Here is a 12793-nt window from a genome sequence, read left to right on the forward strand (position 1 = left end):
ATGAAAACCCAAGAAAACCACAAAGATGAAGCCCAAATTCCAATGAGATTTCGCATCTTAATCTACGCATTAGAAAGAGGAATCACGCAGACTGCATTCATGCAAGCCTACAACGAAATACTTTCCGAAGTCGAGAAAACAGAGTACGATTTATCACCCGATGTGCGCCAATCAATGATAGAGCACCAAGTCTGGACGAAATTTTGTATGCGTTTCAACTATCTCAATTTAATGAATGTATCTGATAAATCGTATAGTTCCTGACGAGATTGCTCCGCCACCACTCGAATTTCCAGTCGTGGAGGGATTCTTCGATCCGCCAGTCTCCCGAAAAGCAGTTGAGCAATATCGGATCTGGCAAATAAGTTATCTCGATAGTCACCAAAACCAAAAGAGCGATAGCAAGGCACAGTGCAATAAGATGCAGCAGAGTGGGACTCGTCGCCCAATCCCTGATACTGGGTCTGTAGATTCCCAGCTTCGCTACTCCGGCAGTAATGTGATTCGCGGCGGAGTCGGAGGATGCCAGCTTGCTCGGAATATACAATCACGATCAGATGCGTTTCGGAGCCCTGCCCTTGTTAATAGCGAAATCATATCAATAGGAGATCCAGCCATGGATGACTTGACCATCACTCCAAAAGTCGATAATGATAAAGCAAGTATGCCAAACCAGTTAATTAGATCTTCGAGATCCACATCTCCAATGATTGATCATCTCAATCAACAACTCAACGATCAACAGCCAGGAATATCAAAATCTGAAGCCGATCTGTTTGAAAGTCAAAGGGTACCGGTTTAAAGTATGTTGTTAGACTAGTTCGGACACACGCACTCCGGATTTGAATCAAGACCTTGAGTTGAGAGATCTTGGAGATAAAAAACCTATATTTGTTTTGTCTGGGGAGTTTGAAGAATCTTTTGGAGGGGACGAAAAGTATTAATATAGCAAAGGATGTATCCAATAAAGTGAGACAGAATAACAGGATAGTGAGATGGTTTTCCGCTGTTTTATTAGTTCTTCCATCATATGTGCGGAGATTGATAGGATTGTGTTCGGACAGTATTCACAAGGGTCAAAGGATCAATATCGAAAACTAGGCAGCTAAGCAAAGGGCACGATGAATATCATACTATCACTTAATCGTGATTTTTGGTGGTATAATTACATTAGAATTAAGTTATGCTGTGTAGTCTACCAATAGACAGTCTAATTTCTCATCACCACTCAACTAGTATCTTAACAGCTCAAATCATACTTGAGGTTACCACTTCCATCTGCAACACCGAACGATGGAACGGCATCAAAGTCCTGAAGGGTGTACCAGAAAGTATGTCCCTCATTGAATGCCTCGCAAGCAACGTTCTTCCAGTATGTACGAGCATTGTCAACCGATGCAACAGCCGCATTCTCCTGAGCACCTGCAGTAGGCCATCCACTCTCCGTAACCCAAACCCAAGCACCACTTTGAGCGTTCTGAACAGTCGTGCGGACTGCATTTACAGAGTCCCAGAATAGTTGAGATCCTTGACTGATGTCGTTGTTTTGCGTGTTTTGGAAATAGGGGTAGCCGTCTAATCCGATAAAGTCACATGCTTTGATAACTTCAGTATTTCTTCCATCAACCCACATGGTCCATGTATCGACGTGTCCAACTTGTACTGCGCTACTGTATCCGGCAACGGTACTCAACATTCCTCTAACGTCATAGATCTGTTGTGCGAGTGTGGAAGCGGTAGTATCTCCTCTGTACAAATCTTCAGAGCCAACAGATACAGCAACGACCCAATCGAAACCATAAGTCTGAACGGCGTGCAACAAAGCTTGTTTCTCGTTATTAAAATGAGTGGCATCCTCGGTCCAAACTCCCAAGAGAACTTTTCCGCCGGTGGCAATAGCAGCTGGGGCAACGTTGGCAACGGTGTTACAATCCGAAGATGCGTAGACTCTTAAACTGTCGAATCCACCGGGGAATGATTGGATGAGACGGAAATCGTTTTCCCAATCAGCTTGAGTCTTGCAAGCACCGTTTGCGAGGGTAGCTTGGGAGTTGAAACCTTTCCAGTATGCGTTTGCGCCGGTGAGAGTGCTCGCAAGTGCGAGGGCAATGGATGTTGACTTCATGATGATGATGATATAAATAGGGATTAATTTAAACGGTGGTATAGAGTGCAATGAAGAACTCTGGGTATGTCAAGTAGGAAGTGGTAGAGAGATTATATACTAGATATTGAAACAAAAGAGAAAGAGGCAAGAAGGGGAAACATGAGATACTTATTCAATTGCCAAGAACGACTACTACCACATTCACGAGTCCCTGACGTCTTGCATACCTAGTAAACAACTTACTTGCACATAAAATGTCTTTTTTTCTCGTATTTTCAATGTCGTGTTAACATCGGACTGGGTTATGCGGTGTCTTCGTATTCAACGTCATTTGTTTATGTTGCCTTGTGTAAGTAAAATGAAGAATCTTTTCTAGAAGATCAGCAATTTATGCCTGTTAAGACCAGCTTGGCGCTACTATATATAGCTTCGATAACCAATTGGACAATCTGACAGCAGGAGAAATAGTGGGAATGATCATCTAGGTTAATCTTAGAGTTGAATGGTGGTTGAAATTTGTTCAGATGAACAGTTTGATGAACATTTTATGCTTAATTTCTGTTGTGTAAATGGAAGATGGATGGCAAAATATGAATGGTGTAAGCTAATGACTATTGGATATCAGGGGTGCTAGCTAACGGACTCGGGAGAAAAGGAGAAGAAGCATCAGCTGGACCAATCACGAGTCTTCGGGTACGACTGGGCTGTGCAATGTCCCTTAGCAATGGATTCGTTCCAGTATTCCGATCTCCGAGTGATGATCATGGCTCGATTGTTTACTCCTTCAGGAGACTGAGGCGAGAGTGTATACAGAATTGCAGGAATTAGCATGAACCTACTACTGCTGCCGGTGGGGCTAATATCTCATTGAATTGGCATGAAAGACAATCAGTAGCTTCGAAAGGGGTCCTGTGAAGTTGATACCTACCATCTTTCGTTATGAGACCCCCTCTCAAAATCCAGCTGGATCATTGTTGTGCTGCACTATACATGCCTGTTATGTGTTCCCATAATTTTCTATATTTGGTAATGATTCCTGGGTCTTAAGACAACTATTTGGCAAAATCGTAGATTATGAGGTCTAGAAGTGGAAAGGGGCCAAGACCCCTCCTGTGCATATTCTGCGAAAGTAGATTGTCTTTCATTTTGACATCCCGTCCTCGAACGTTATATTCCGAATGATTTACCCTCTTGAATCTAAGCATCTTCAAAGCACTGAAGCATTGACACGCGATGGAGAATAGTAAGCCAAATCTACAGTGAGGGACGTCGGCTTGGCCATTTTTACCTCCTAATTCTAGTACAGGAGAGGATGAATCGAACGCCAAGCCCAATGCAAGACACCTTCATCCCATATGATACATAGACGTTCATTGATTTCTTTTGCTTTTGCCCCCTTCCTCATCCACACCCAGTGCTCATTTCCTTATCATGAAAGATGTCCAGCCGCCAGACTTCGGCTTTTGTTCTTCCCCATCAGTTCCTATCCTATCCAGCGGTCCACCATTTCTCTGTCTCTCCTTCTCTGCCTCAAATGCGGATTTGGCCTTATTTTGTATTGCCATTTTCTTCTCCTCGATCGCTCTTAAAACATCACTTTCCCTCTCCCCAAGATTATCGTCCTCTTCGCTCAATGCCTCATATCCTAGCCTCCTCTCACTAGTCCCTACATCATCTCCCTCTTCCTCCTTCTTGAGGCCCGAAAACAACCAATCCTTACCTTTCTTCCATGCTCCAGGAGCCTTCTTTTTGGCCTCTTCCGCAATCTTTACTTTCTGTTCCCGCTCCTTTTCTCTATTCAAAAACTCTATTTGTGATTCGGTTGCAGTGCCAGATGCTGCGGCAGTTTGTGCATTCTCAAGTGCCATGGCATATTTGAATTTCTGTTCTGCGTAAAACTCGGCGCGCTTCTTGCGATTATATACCATCATATCTCCCAATGCATAGACTGTGACGCCACCGGCAATAACTAAAAGGAATCAATTAGCACATGCACAGCTTAAGCTACCAGGACTTCCAGAGTCGAATCAAGAGTAATGGATTCCCAATTGAAGCCCGAGAACGATGCGGGGAAATCGTACATGTAAGTCCAATCAAACTGAAAGCTGTAAACCTATGCGCCTTATCCGCCCACACTCTTCCCCTTAAAAGGAACTTATCGAAAGTCGAAATCTGTGCATCTCTAGCCTTATCTGCCGCGGCCCTTAACCTCTTCACTCTCTGATGCGGTGTCTCTCCCGGTGGCCCTGGATTTCTCGATACAGGTTTTGGTTTTGTAGCAGCGTGTGGGGTCGTCGACGTAAATCGTGTTGCATCTGATGCTGAGCGCGCCATCCTTGGGAAAATCTATTGAGAGGATCTTGAATAGGAAATACCGTAACTTGGTGGTGTTGTCGTATTACAATGGAGGATTATGATCGATCTTTCATTACCTACCGAATGATTTTTTTCGAGATGTCATTGACCCGTGGGATTTCTTAGCGGCGGGTCATTCCGCATCCCTGCAATACCATACCATACATGGTGGAAGCTCTCTGAACAATTTATTACTTGAGTATCAATACAATACAATTCAATTCAATTCCATTCAAATCTAATTGATATATACATTTCCGGTACACCATTTATAGATATCAACATCAAGAGTATTTAAGCCTTATGGGTCATGATAGAGATCCTTGCAAGGACGACCTTTCATCCTTCCTTCAGTCATTCTCATCCCCAATCAAGAAAGAATAAATCAAATCATATAAAAACATCAGTTCGTCGAGATGTCGTCCAGTAATCCAACTCCAGATCTTGCTACTGTAATGGAAATCTTAGCAAATCTAGCAAAAGCTAAGAATCAACAACAAGCTCAACCTTCCACGCAAACAGCTTCAGCTCAAACACCAGATGTCACGTCACATGGTCAAGCAATCCAGCAACAACAACGACAACAACAACAACACTGGCCTCAGTCTGTAGCCCCTCCGATAACACAGCATGAATCTGGTCAGCTCCAAGCTCAAGCACAGTCTATCAATAATTCAAAGGCCGTTGATCCAGCTACCATCATTGAGTGGAGTGCGGGCCTGCGATGTGTTATGAGGACGTTGAATAAACACGATCATGTGCTACAGGAAATTCGGAAGGTTGGTTATATTTGCTAATAGCAGTCTGGCCTACTCTCGTAGCTGGCTGTAAAGTATTTCACTTGAGCTTACCTATATATAGATGATCAAAGTACAACATGAGCATGAAGAGCAATGGTGGAAGTCGAGAGTAGCTCTTATAGAGCGACAAGCCGCTAGGAAGGAAGGGCAGAAGAAATTAGAAGAAGTGTTGTGAGTTGTCCTACTAGATTGGTTGAGTCCCGGTGATCCAAATGATTGACCTCGATATAGGAAAGCAGTAGGTGGAGCCACATCAAGCGGGACATCTAACACCAGTCCCGAAGAATTGGCAAAAGAGCTAGAGACATTCGACATGAAAGTCTATAAAGCTCAAACTCAAATGGTCAGAGAGATGAATGGAAAATTAAGGAATTTAGGAATATCATTCTTTGGGACGAAGAGTGAACTGGTTAGAATTCCTGGAAAGAATGATGCCACGAATAGGACGGGGACGGCTAGCACGGAGGGGGAGAAAAGTATGATTGATGAAAATGAATTGGTGGAGCTGCAGAAGAAAATGCTTAATATCCTAGAAGATATGTGCAATGACTGAGCTGGATCACAGCAAATCAAACAAGCATGTTTCGAGCGAGCTTTTTTTTGTTGCATGTCGTCAGGAAGAACTCCTTCCATGAAATTTGACCAAATGGAGAAATTAAGGAATAGGAAGCAGGCCAAAATCTTCGATTTGGAATCCCGAGTCATATCAACATCAATGCCAAGGTCGGGAGCATTATTTCATGCATATAATTTACCGTGATAGAACATCACTTCCAAGAAATTATACCTACCGTACCCAGTCATATCAATATTTTAGAAAATATCCCAGGAGTATTGCGGGCACTACAGACAATCATCATATTTCATATAATCATATCGACCGGCATCTAGATTTCGGACTTCGAATTCCATGTTCCGAGCTTGAAGAATGAGTGCTATTGGCGGAAATTATAAATAACTTGAGTGTATGGCTGGAAGAAGGCCTTCCGTATTACTTTTCCGGATGCGGATGAAGCTGCTGCGGTTGCGTGATATCCCGCTCCTAAGGCTAGAAGCGAGACGGTTGAGGCTGGGGTGTTTAATATCCCCTGTTAGTTCTGATATTGCACAACTTGTGTAGGCTGGACTATGCGAGGATAGATCTCGGTGGTAAATAATTTATAGGAAATGGGTTCTTCTGGGTCATGTACATATATCGAATATCTAGTGTGGAAACAATACGATGTGTCGTCTGTCTATTGGAATGAAGGGGATGATAAGGAAATTAGGATGAGATGGGCGAGCTCCAGTCTTGAAACGATCCATTTAGCTTTCTTGGTCAAGTAAACCTTTCATATCACATTCCTTGATCGCGGCTTTAACACGTACCTATCGGAGAAATTTGAAGTGTTGGGATTTGTGTACCCTGGATAAGTGTCCAATCGGATCTTCACACGATGCAGGAAGATTGTCCTACATTTCACAGGGCATTGTTTCTTTCATCCAGTTTGTTATTTTTTTCGTGTTAAAAATTGTCCTTTAAAACATGCCAATATCAAAATCAAAGTCATGATGACAGTCATAATCACAGTCATAATTTATGAGAGTAATGCCGTTGAGAGGTGAATTTTAAGGAAACTATCTATGCACCACCTAAAGCCTAAACAAAGAGTCTCAACCAATCCCTCCCAACCACGTATTGAAGTATCAATATTTCCTCCGAATTAACCTCCCAGCCCTGCCCCCAAAGAAATTCATCCGTCACTCCACGCCAGGGGTACATCAACCCGTTCCTTTGCCTTGCCATGTTGCAATGTCGAATTCCTTCGTATAATTGTCTCCGAACCCTAATCCCGCCCCGTATTTCATTAATTGATGCTTCCTCTAACTAGGACCCATGTCCCGAGGGAGTACAGAAGAAGTATCATTTTTTTTTCTATTTTTATCTCTCTATAACGCTTATCCATACCATGATGTTTACGTTTGTGAGGTCCTCAGGGTTTCCCAAGACTGGCCTTTTAGTGATGAAAATTCTTCAGTCAAGAAGACCGTATAACGGGAAACCTGATGTGTGAGGAGATTATTCGGCCAAACACACCCTTGAGTGAGAAGAAGACTCAAGCTGTGAGAAAGACATTGGGGTCGTCAAGAATAACAGCAATATCGATGAGATAGAGCTTTTAAGTAGAATTTGCACCCGACCACCCCTGTTCAACGTTCTTTCCAGGCCAGATAACATCGTTGACATTTTCATATCTATCAATGATGGTATGAGTCTTTCGCATTGCAAAAGGCCATGGATAGAGCTCGCCAGTGGTGATATTTGCCATGTCTGGCTTGTTTTCTTCGGCCTCCTGAACATAAAGATCCCTATAGTCATTTCTCCAGGTCTTCCTAACTTGAACACTGTCAACAGTCTTGAAGAGTCCCTGAAGGGGTTCATCTGGAATAGTGGAAGAGGTCGCGGCGGGCTTAAAGACGACCAGTGTCTCGGCATTTGGATCTAAAACCTTGCCACATGCAATCATCTTAGCCGGATCGATATCTTTTGAAACAGAGGTTTCTTCTAAAATTTGAATTGCAGATTCTTTGAAGACGGCGCCGGTACGCTGGCTGTTTGGCTCGGACGACTGAAGAATTTAGATGGTAAATGGTGTCCCGGATTGGCCTCTGTCTAGGATCTGATCAGCCATAGTGTTGATCCGACGAGTGAGGAAATCTGTTGCGTCCGCCGAAGTCGACTCATCGTTCTCATGGAAACATGATGTGGGAGTGTGGTAGCAAAGTTCCTTGCAAGGGAAACTTGTATTTGTGAATCGAGTGATGTCTTCGCAACCATTGTATGAGACACCCCAAGCTGGTACAACTATGAGTCTGTCAAGTTGCAGTCCTTGCAAGATTTGCAGTCCGGACAATTGTTCTTCGCCCTCGACAGTCTCAGGGGCTTCAGGCTCCTCACCATTCGTGCGGATACGAACATTACGGATTTGGCTGATGGTAGAGATGGGTAGAAGGGAGAACTTGTCCAACAATGGGAAAGTATCTTCAAAATCGAAGAGGACCCGACTGATCCAAATGTTGCTAGTTTCTTGGTACATTTGTTTGCAAACGCGGAGGATGGCGAGTGCGTTGCGAGCTGGCACAACCTCGCGGTACTCACAACTGATTTGTCTGTGTCCAAATGTGAGACGAGTGGAGTCAAAAAGATGTTCGATAATCATATCCCGCAACTCTTTTGGTAGGTTCAAGAGGCGGGATCCGGTCTTTGGGCACGAGCTCACAGTCATGGCTCCACGATGATTTCTGAGTGGTGATCGGGAGCGATAAGAAACCTGTTGATTTCTGCGAGTGGATCTGGAACGTGACTCTCTTCTGCGCCCGGAGGCGCGTTGATTGTTCATGTCGTTACTAGAAGATGATTTAGGAATCTTGAACGTTTCTCTATCAAGTGTTGGTAAATGTGAGAATAGATGGAGATTTTCTGAGTAGATTTTTGTTGTTGGTAGAATTTGTTGGGTAGATGATTGTGAGTTGATCTGTATGTAAAGGTTTAGGAGGAACAGTGGAAAAAATAACCCTTTTAAGCAGAAATGGATTGGTCCTGAAAGCTTGCGTGTAGCGTAAGTTACGGCATTTTACTAATCATCTAGGCAGCATATACCGTAAACATGTTCTCAAGCTTGCGCAATCCAGCTAGTGACTGTATTGTAGCAATAATTAAGGTGAATGCCTCGCCTAGTTGTAATAAGGGGGGTCAAATGGTTGTATTTAGCACTTCTGAAACAGTGTTTCTTGTTAATGAACTCGCGCGAGAGTGTAATCCGGCCGTATAAAAGCAAATTGAAGGCAACCACCTCGGTTGTCTTGAATCATGATAGCTGAAATTTGTAATCATGGTGGTAAGTTGGCGGTACGGTAGTAAAATACGGTTTAAATAGCACACGCTAGGCACTGGTTATACGGTTTCTTGTATGGATTTGAGCGTACATATAGCCTATTTGTGATCATATGATGAAAATTGATTATCATCAGATCTAGATAGCCGTACGGTGACACGGTGAAACTTATTACGGTAACTTATCACTTCATTGCACATGTAGATGTGATGTGGTATGAGGAATAGATGAGCCGTAATAGTATATGGGGCTACATAGAGCAAGCGAGTCAGTGGGTGGATAGTGGTTAGCGGCTAGCGGCTACAGGAGGGTAAGGGAGGAAATAGGAGAATGTGGAGGAAGTCACCTTAGATGATACAGGAGGAGGCAGGAAGAAGGTCGTTTCTTAGGGGCTGGGAAGTAATAGTAACTTCATTAATCCGTGCTACTAGCCATGAGCTTTACAATTTTCTTGTGAATTTCCCTCTCCCTATAGTACCATCCGCCCCTATCATCATTTTCATTGCCTCTGGCCAGTCGGGAATCATACCGCTGAAATCCTCACGAACGCATTTACGGATGCAGTTATGTTCTTTCGCCGCATGAACACGTTGAAAGGTTGGCATGTGTTTTGAAGAGTCGCAACAAAGATCAATATATATCAGAAGCTTTCGTTGAAAATCTCTAACAATATTACAGCTCTACATTGGTCGAATCCCTACATGCTATGGTGGCCTCTTTAATATTTCCAAGCTGCAATCCTACGTTTAGGGGGAACAGAGTAAGCGGGCAAATGTACCAAACTATGCTGAGCTTTGACATACTTGGCTGAGGCCTCCATCAAATGGTTGTATGTATATGGCAGGATAGCTTACTGGAAAGGCTCCGAGGTGGGAAGATGCACCATGGAATGTTCAATATCAAAAGACCGAAGAAATCCTTGAGGATGGTTTTTGCGAAGAGATGGAAAGACTTGATATTGGGAGGCCTCAGTAATTTGACAGTGTTTCCGATCACCTCGACTGTGTCGAAATGTCTAATATCAATTAATATTACTTTTTGTTATTACGATCGATAGCCCTGATTTAGAGAAAAGTAATTATATAAACAGAAACTTGAAAATCTAATTCGTTGATTCAATAATTAATTAATATAATGAAAGGAAAAGAAAAGTTTCAGAATTATTCGACGGTTTATAGGGTGAAAAAGAATTTTATAATCAAATAAAGATATTAAATATAATGTTTATTTATTATATTTATATTACATTAGAAAATACAAATGAAATTTAATTATTTTAATTTTATTAAATTTATTTAGTATATATTTTAATAGAAAGAATATATTCACTTTATAATCTTAAACTCCCTAAATAGATATACACTTTTCATCAAATTACAGATGTTGATGTTGATTGCATTAAAGAAATTCAAATTATTTGGAAAAAAAAAATCTTGTCGTGTTTGAGTGTCAACGACAGTACAACCCAAGCAGAAGTGTTGATACGCTCAGGTAATTGACTTTGTTGAAAAAAACGAGGTCATTAAGCGATGTCATGAGCTCTGGAATGGTGATTGCATAATCCCATCAATGCACATAGAGATCTATGTATTCGGTTTCAAGTCTCTTGAGTGATATTTCAACGGAATATCTGAGAAACTTAGTTCCATTGCCTCCAAAGTTCGATTGGGGTTTTCCAGATATCCGTTGGCAGTATCAATGAGGTTGCCACCTAGACCCCTGAAAGTATCGAGTATTTCCAAAAAAAAATTCCTTGTCCCACTCTCCCAAACGTGCTTTATCTGCATCACCAAAGTTCATGGCTCCCAAGTAGATTGGAGAAACTCGCACATTGGCTGCTGGAGCTAGTTGGCGATGGCGGAAGAGCATAGACTCAGGTACTGGTGCAGGTGGGAATGGTGGTGCTATTTTGATGATTGTATGTGAAAGCGAGAACAGAATTGAACTGTTGATGGGTTGAGTTATGAAGAAGAAGTTTATCTTATAGCAATGATATATATATCAAGAAGAAGGGATGGAAGAGAACTTTATACCTAGACAAAGACGTCTATCTGCCATATTTGCGTTACGCTGGGAGATACAAACGGAGTTCGATCACTCTAACTCCATTAGATTCATCTAGCATATACCTTAGTAGAAAGAACATATTCACCCTATAATCTTGAACTTCCTAAGTAGACATACACCCTTCACCAAACTACAGATGTTGATGTTGATACTTTGTCTTGACCACTTTGAGCTAGAACGTCGATGTTCATCCAGGCTCGCAATGCCCCCACTGAAGCACCATTCACTGGGCAATAGCCTATAACTGCCACTGACGCACGATAAGCAGGCTGCATTGAACTAAGTCGAAGTGGGCTTCGTTGTGGTCCTTCTTGAAGTTAGCATCAGCCTCGACCCTTGGTTGGGTATTTCTAATCTACCACCGAGAATCTTATCCCTCCGGCTTCTTCAATTATCACCTACTTGTACTAGTTTTCATATCGTTTCAATATGCCAGACGTCGTTTGCATTACCAAAGTACAATCTCCAATTCCCGAAAGGATCATTCTCGATTTTCGGACGAAACATAGATAATCGTCGAGAACGGATCATGCCACCCCAAGTCGAGCTCACAGGTATGTCTCAACAGACTGGGACCAGTTGTATCGACGATGATTGGACCGGCATAAAAGATATAGCAATTAGAGGGAAATTACAGAATCGCTTGAAGCAGAGAATATACCGTGAGATCTACTTCTGCGGTTCGTTGGTGTTGGAGTTTGGTATTTGTTAAAGTGATTGTCGCTAACTCATTCTTCGTATGTCCCGCCAGGCCAAAGCCGTAACGCTCCATCGAAAACTCGTGAAGATCGCGGAAACGATCCTTTAATTGAGGCTTCACAGCTTCGAGAGCGAACGGTCCATGGTGAAGTCGAATCCGTTATCGATAACGAACCTCCGTGACCTAACGAGAAGCAATCCACTCAAGACGAGCAACCAAGCAATGCTTCTACCACATCATCGACAGATATAAGTATAAAGCGATGGACAACAGGTCGCGTGTCGAGATATCAAGGGTTTTGTGAGATTCGACTTATGCTGGCCACATTCGAGGAAGAAGCTCGTAGGAATTATTCGATGGGCTCTCCACGAACAGATCAACTCCTCACCCTCATTCAATTCAACGTTTTTCGCGCATTGATCAAAAACACGCGAACAATAGGTTGGAACTTGGATTGGCTAGACTGTACGATCGATCCTCCATACCCGTGGCTTAATCTTTCCACAAAGTTTGTACCTGGAGCGCATTGTCCTCAAGCATTGTGTCCAACAAACCTTCAGCGCACAATCCCTCATCATCCATGGCTAGATCTTTGGCCAATTCCTCAAATAATGCGCGATAACCTATTATTGCATGCTGGAAGTTACGATGAAGATCGGTTGTGTAATGATCTAGTGGAATTTGAAGGTCTTATGAACGAACAATCGGGCCTCATTGTTTGGGGAGAACCGTGGGATATTTGGGGATGGGGTGTTAGTGAGACTTTCTTGAAGAATTGGGGATGGGCTCTCAAGGGTTGTGAAAAGTTATTGACTTCAACAAATATTTGGAAGGCGAAAAGAGGAGAGGAAGCCCTTGTTTTTGAGGTCTGAACAAACTACCTGACCTT

General features: G+C 42.7%; 8 protein-coding genes across 8 annotated transcripts; 4 read left to right on the forward strand and 4 right to left on the reverse strand.

The window, feature by feature from the left end:
* On the forward strand, window positions 1-802 carry EAF01_010203 (uncharacterized protein; the record flags this gene model as incomplete). Its single annotated transcript, XM_038918460.1, has 2 exons — window positions 1-205; window positions 258-802. The coding sequence occupies 2 exons, from the start codon at window positions 1-3 to the stop codon at window positions 800-802; spliced, it is 750 nt and encodes a 249-aa protein (XP_038766430.1).
* Window positions 803-1240: 438 nt separating this feature from the next.
* On the reverse strand, window positions 1241-2125 carry EAF01_010204 (uncharacterized protein; the record flags this gene model as incomplete). Its single annotated transcript, XM_038918461.1, has 1 exon — window positions 1241-2125. One exon carries the CDS (start codon window positions 2123-2125, stop codon window positions 1241-1243), a length of 885 nt encoding a protein of 294 aa, XP_038766431.1.
* Window positions 2126-3525: 1400 nt separating this feature from the next.
* On the reverse strand, window positions 3526-4441 carry EAF01_010205 (uncharacterized protein; the record flags this gene model as incomplete). The annotated part of the gene is made up of 2 exons (XM_038918462.1): window positions 3526-4076; window positions 4189-4441. The coding sequence occupies 2 exons, from the start codon at window positions 4439-4441 to the stop codon at window positions 3526-3528; spliced, it is 804 nt and encodes a 267-aa protein (XP_038766432.1).
* Window positions 4442-4878: 437 nt separating this feature from the next.
* On the forward strand, window positions 4879-5815 carry EAF01_010206 (uncharacterized protein; the record flags this gene model as incomplete). The annotated part of the gene is made up of 3 exons (XM_038918463.1): window positions 4879-5241; window positions 5324-5433; window positions 5494-5815. The coding sequence occupies 3 exons, from the start codon at window positions 4879-4881 to the stop codon at window positions 5813-5815; spliced, it is 795 nt and encodes a 264-aa protein (XP_038766433.1).
* A 2065-nt stretch (window positions 5816-7880) lies between these two features.
* Window positions 7881-8642, reverse strand: EAF01_010207 (uncharacterized protein; the record flags this gene model as incomplete). Its single annotated transcript, XM_038918464.1, has 1 exon — window positions 7881-8642. One exon carries the CDS (start codon window positions 8640-8642, stop codon window positions 7881-7883), a length of 762 nt encoding a protein of 253 aa, XP_038766434.1.
* Window positions 8643-10832: 2190 nt separating this feature from the next.
* On the reverse strand, window positions 10833-11195 carry EAF01_010208 (uncharacterized protein; the record flags this gene model as incomplete). The annotated part of the gene is made up of 2 exons (XM_038918465.1): window positions 10833-11041; window positions 11171-11195. The coding sequence occupies 2 exons, from the start codon at window positions 11193-11195 to the stop codon at window positions 10833-10835; spliced, it is 234 nt and encodes a 77-aa protein (XP_038766435.1).
* Window positions 11196-11733: 538 nt separating this feature from the next.
* Window positions 11734-12086, forward strand: EAF01_010209 (uncharacterized protein; the record flags this gene model as incomplete). Its single annotated transcript, XM_038918466.1, has 2 exons — window positions 11734-11905; window positions 11956-12086. 2 exons carry the CDS (start codon window positions 11734-11736, stop codon window positions 12084-12086), a joined length of 303 nt encoding a protein of 100 aa, XP_038766436.1.
* A 132-nt stretch (window positions 12087-12218) lies between these two features.
* EAF01_010210 (uncharacterized protein) lies at window positions 12219-12776 on the forward strand (the record flags this gene model as incomplete). Its single annotated transcript, XM_038918467.1, has 1 exon — window positions 12219-12776. One exon carries the CDS (start codon window positions 12219-12221, stop codon window positions 12774-12776), a length of 558 nt encoding a protein of 185 aa, XP_038766437.1.
* Window positions 12777-12793: the final 17 nt, after the last annotated feature.

This window comes from Botrytis porri, assembly GCF_014898465.1.
Source record: "Botrytis porri strain MUCL 3234 chromosome Unknown BPOR_015, whole genome shotgun sequence".
Taxonomy (NCBI): domain Eukaryota; kingdom Fungi; phylum Ascomycota; class Leotiomycetes; order Helotiales; family Sclerotiniaceae; genus Botrytis; species Botrytis porri.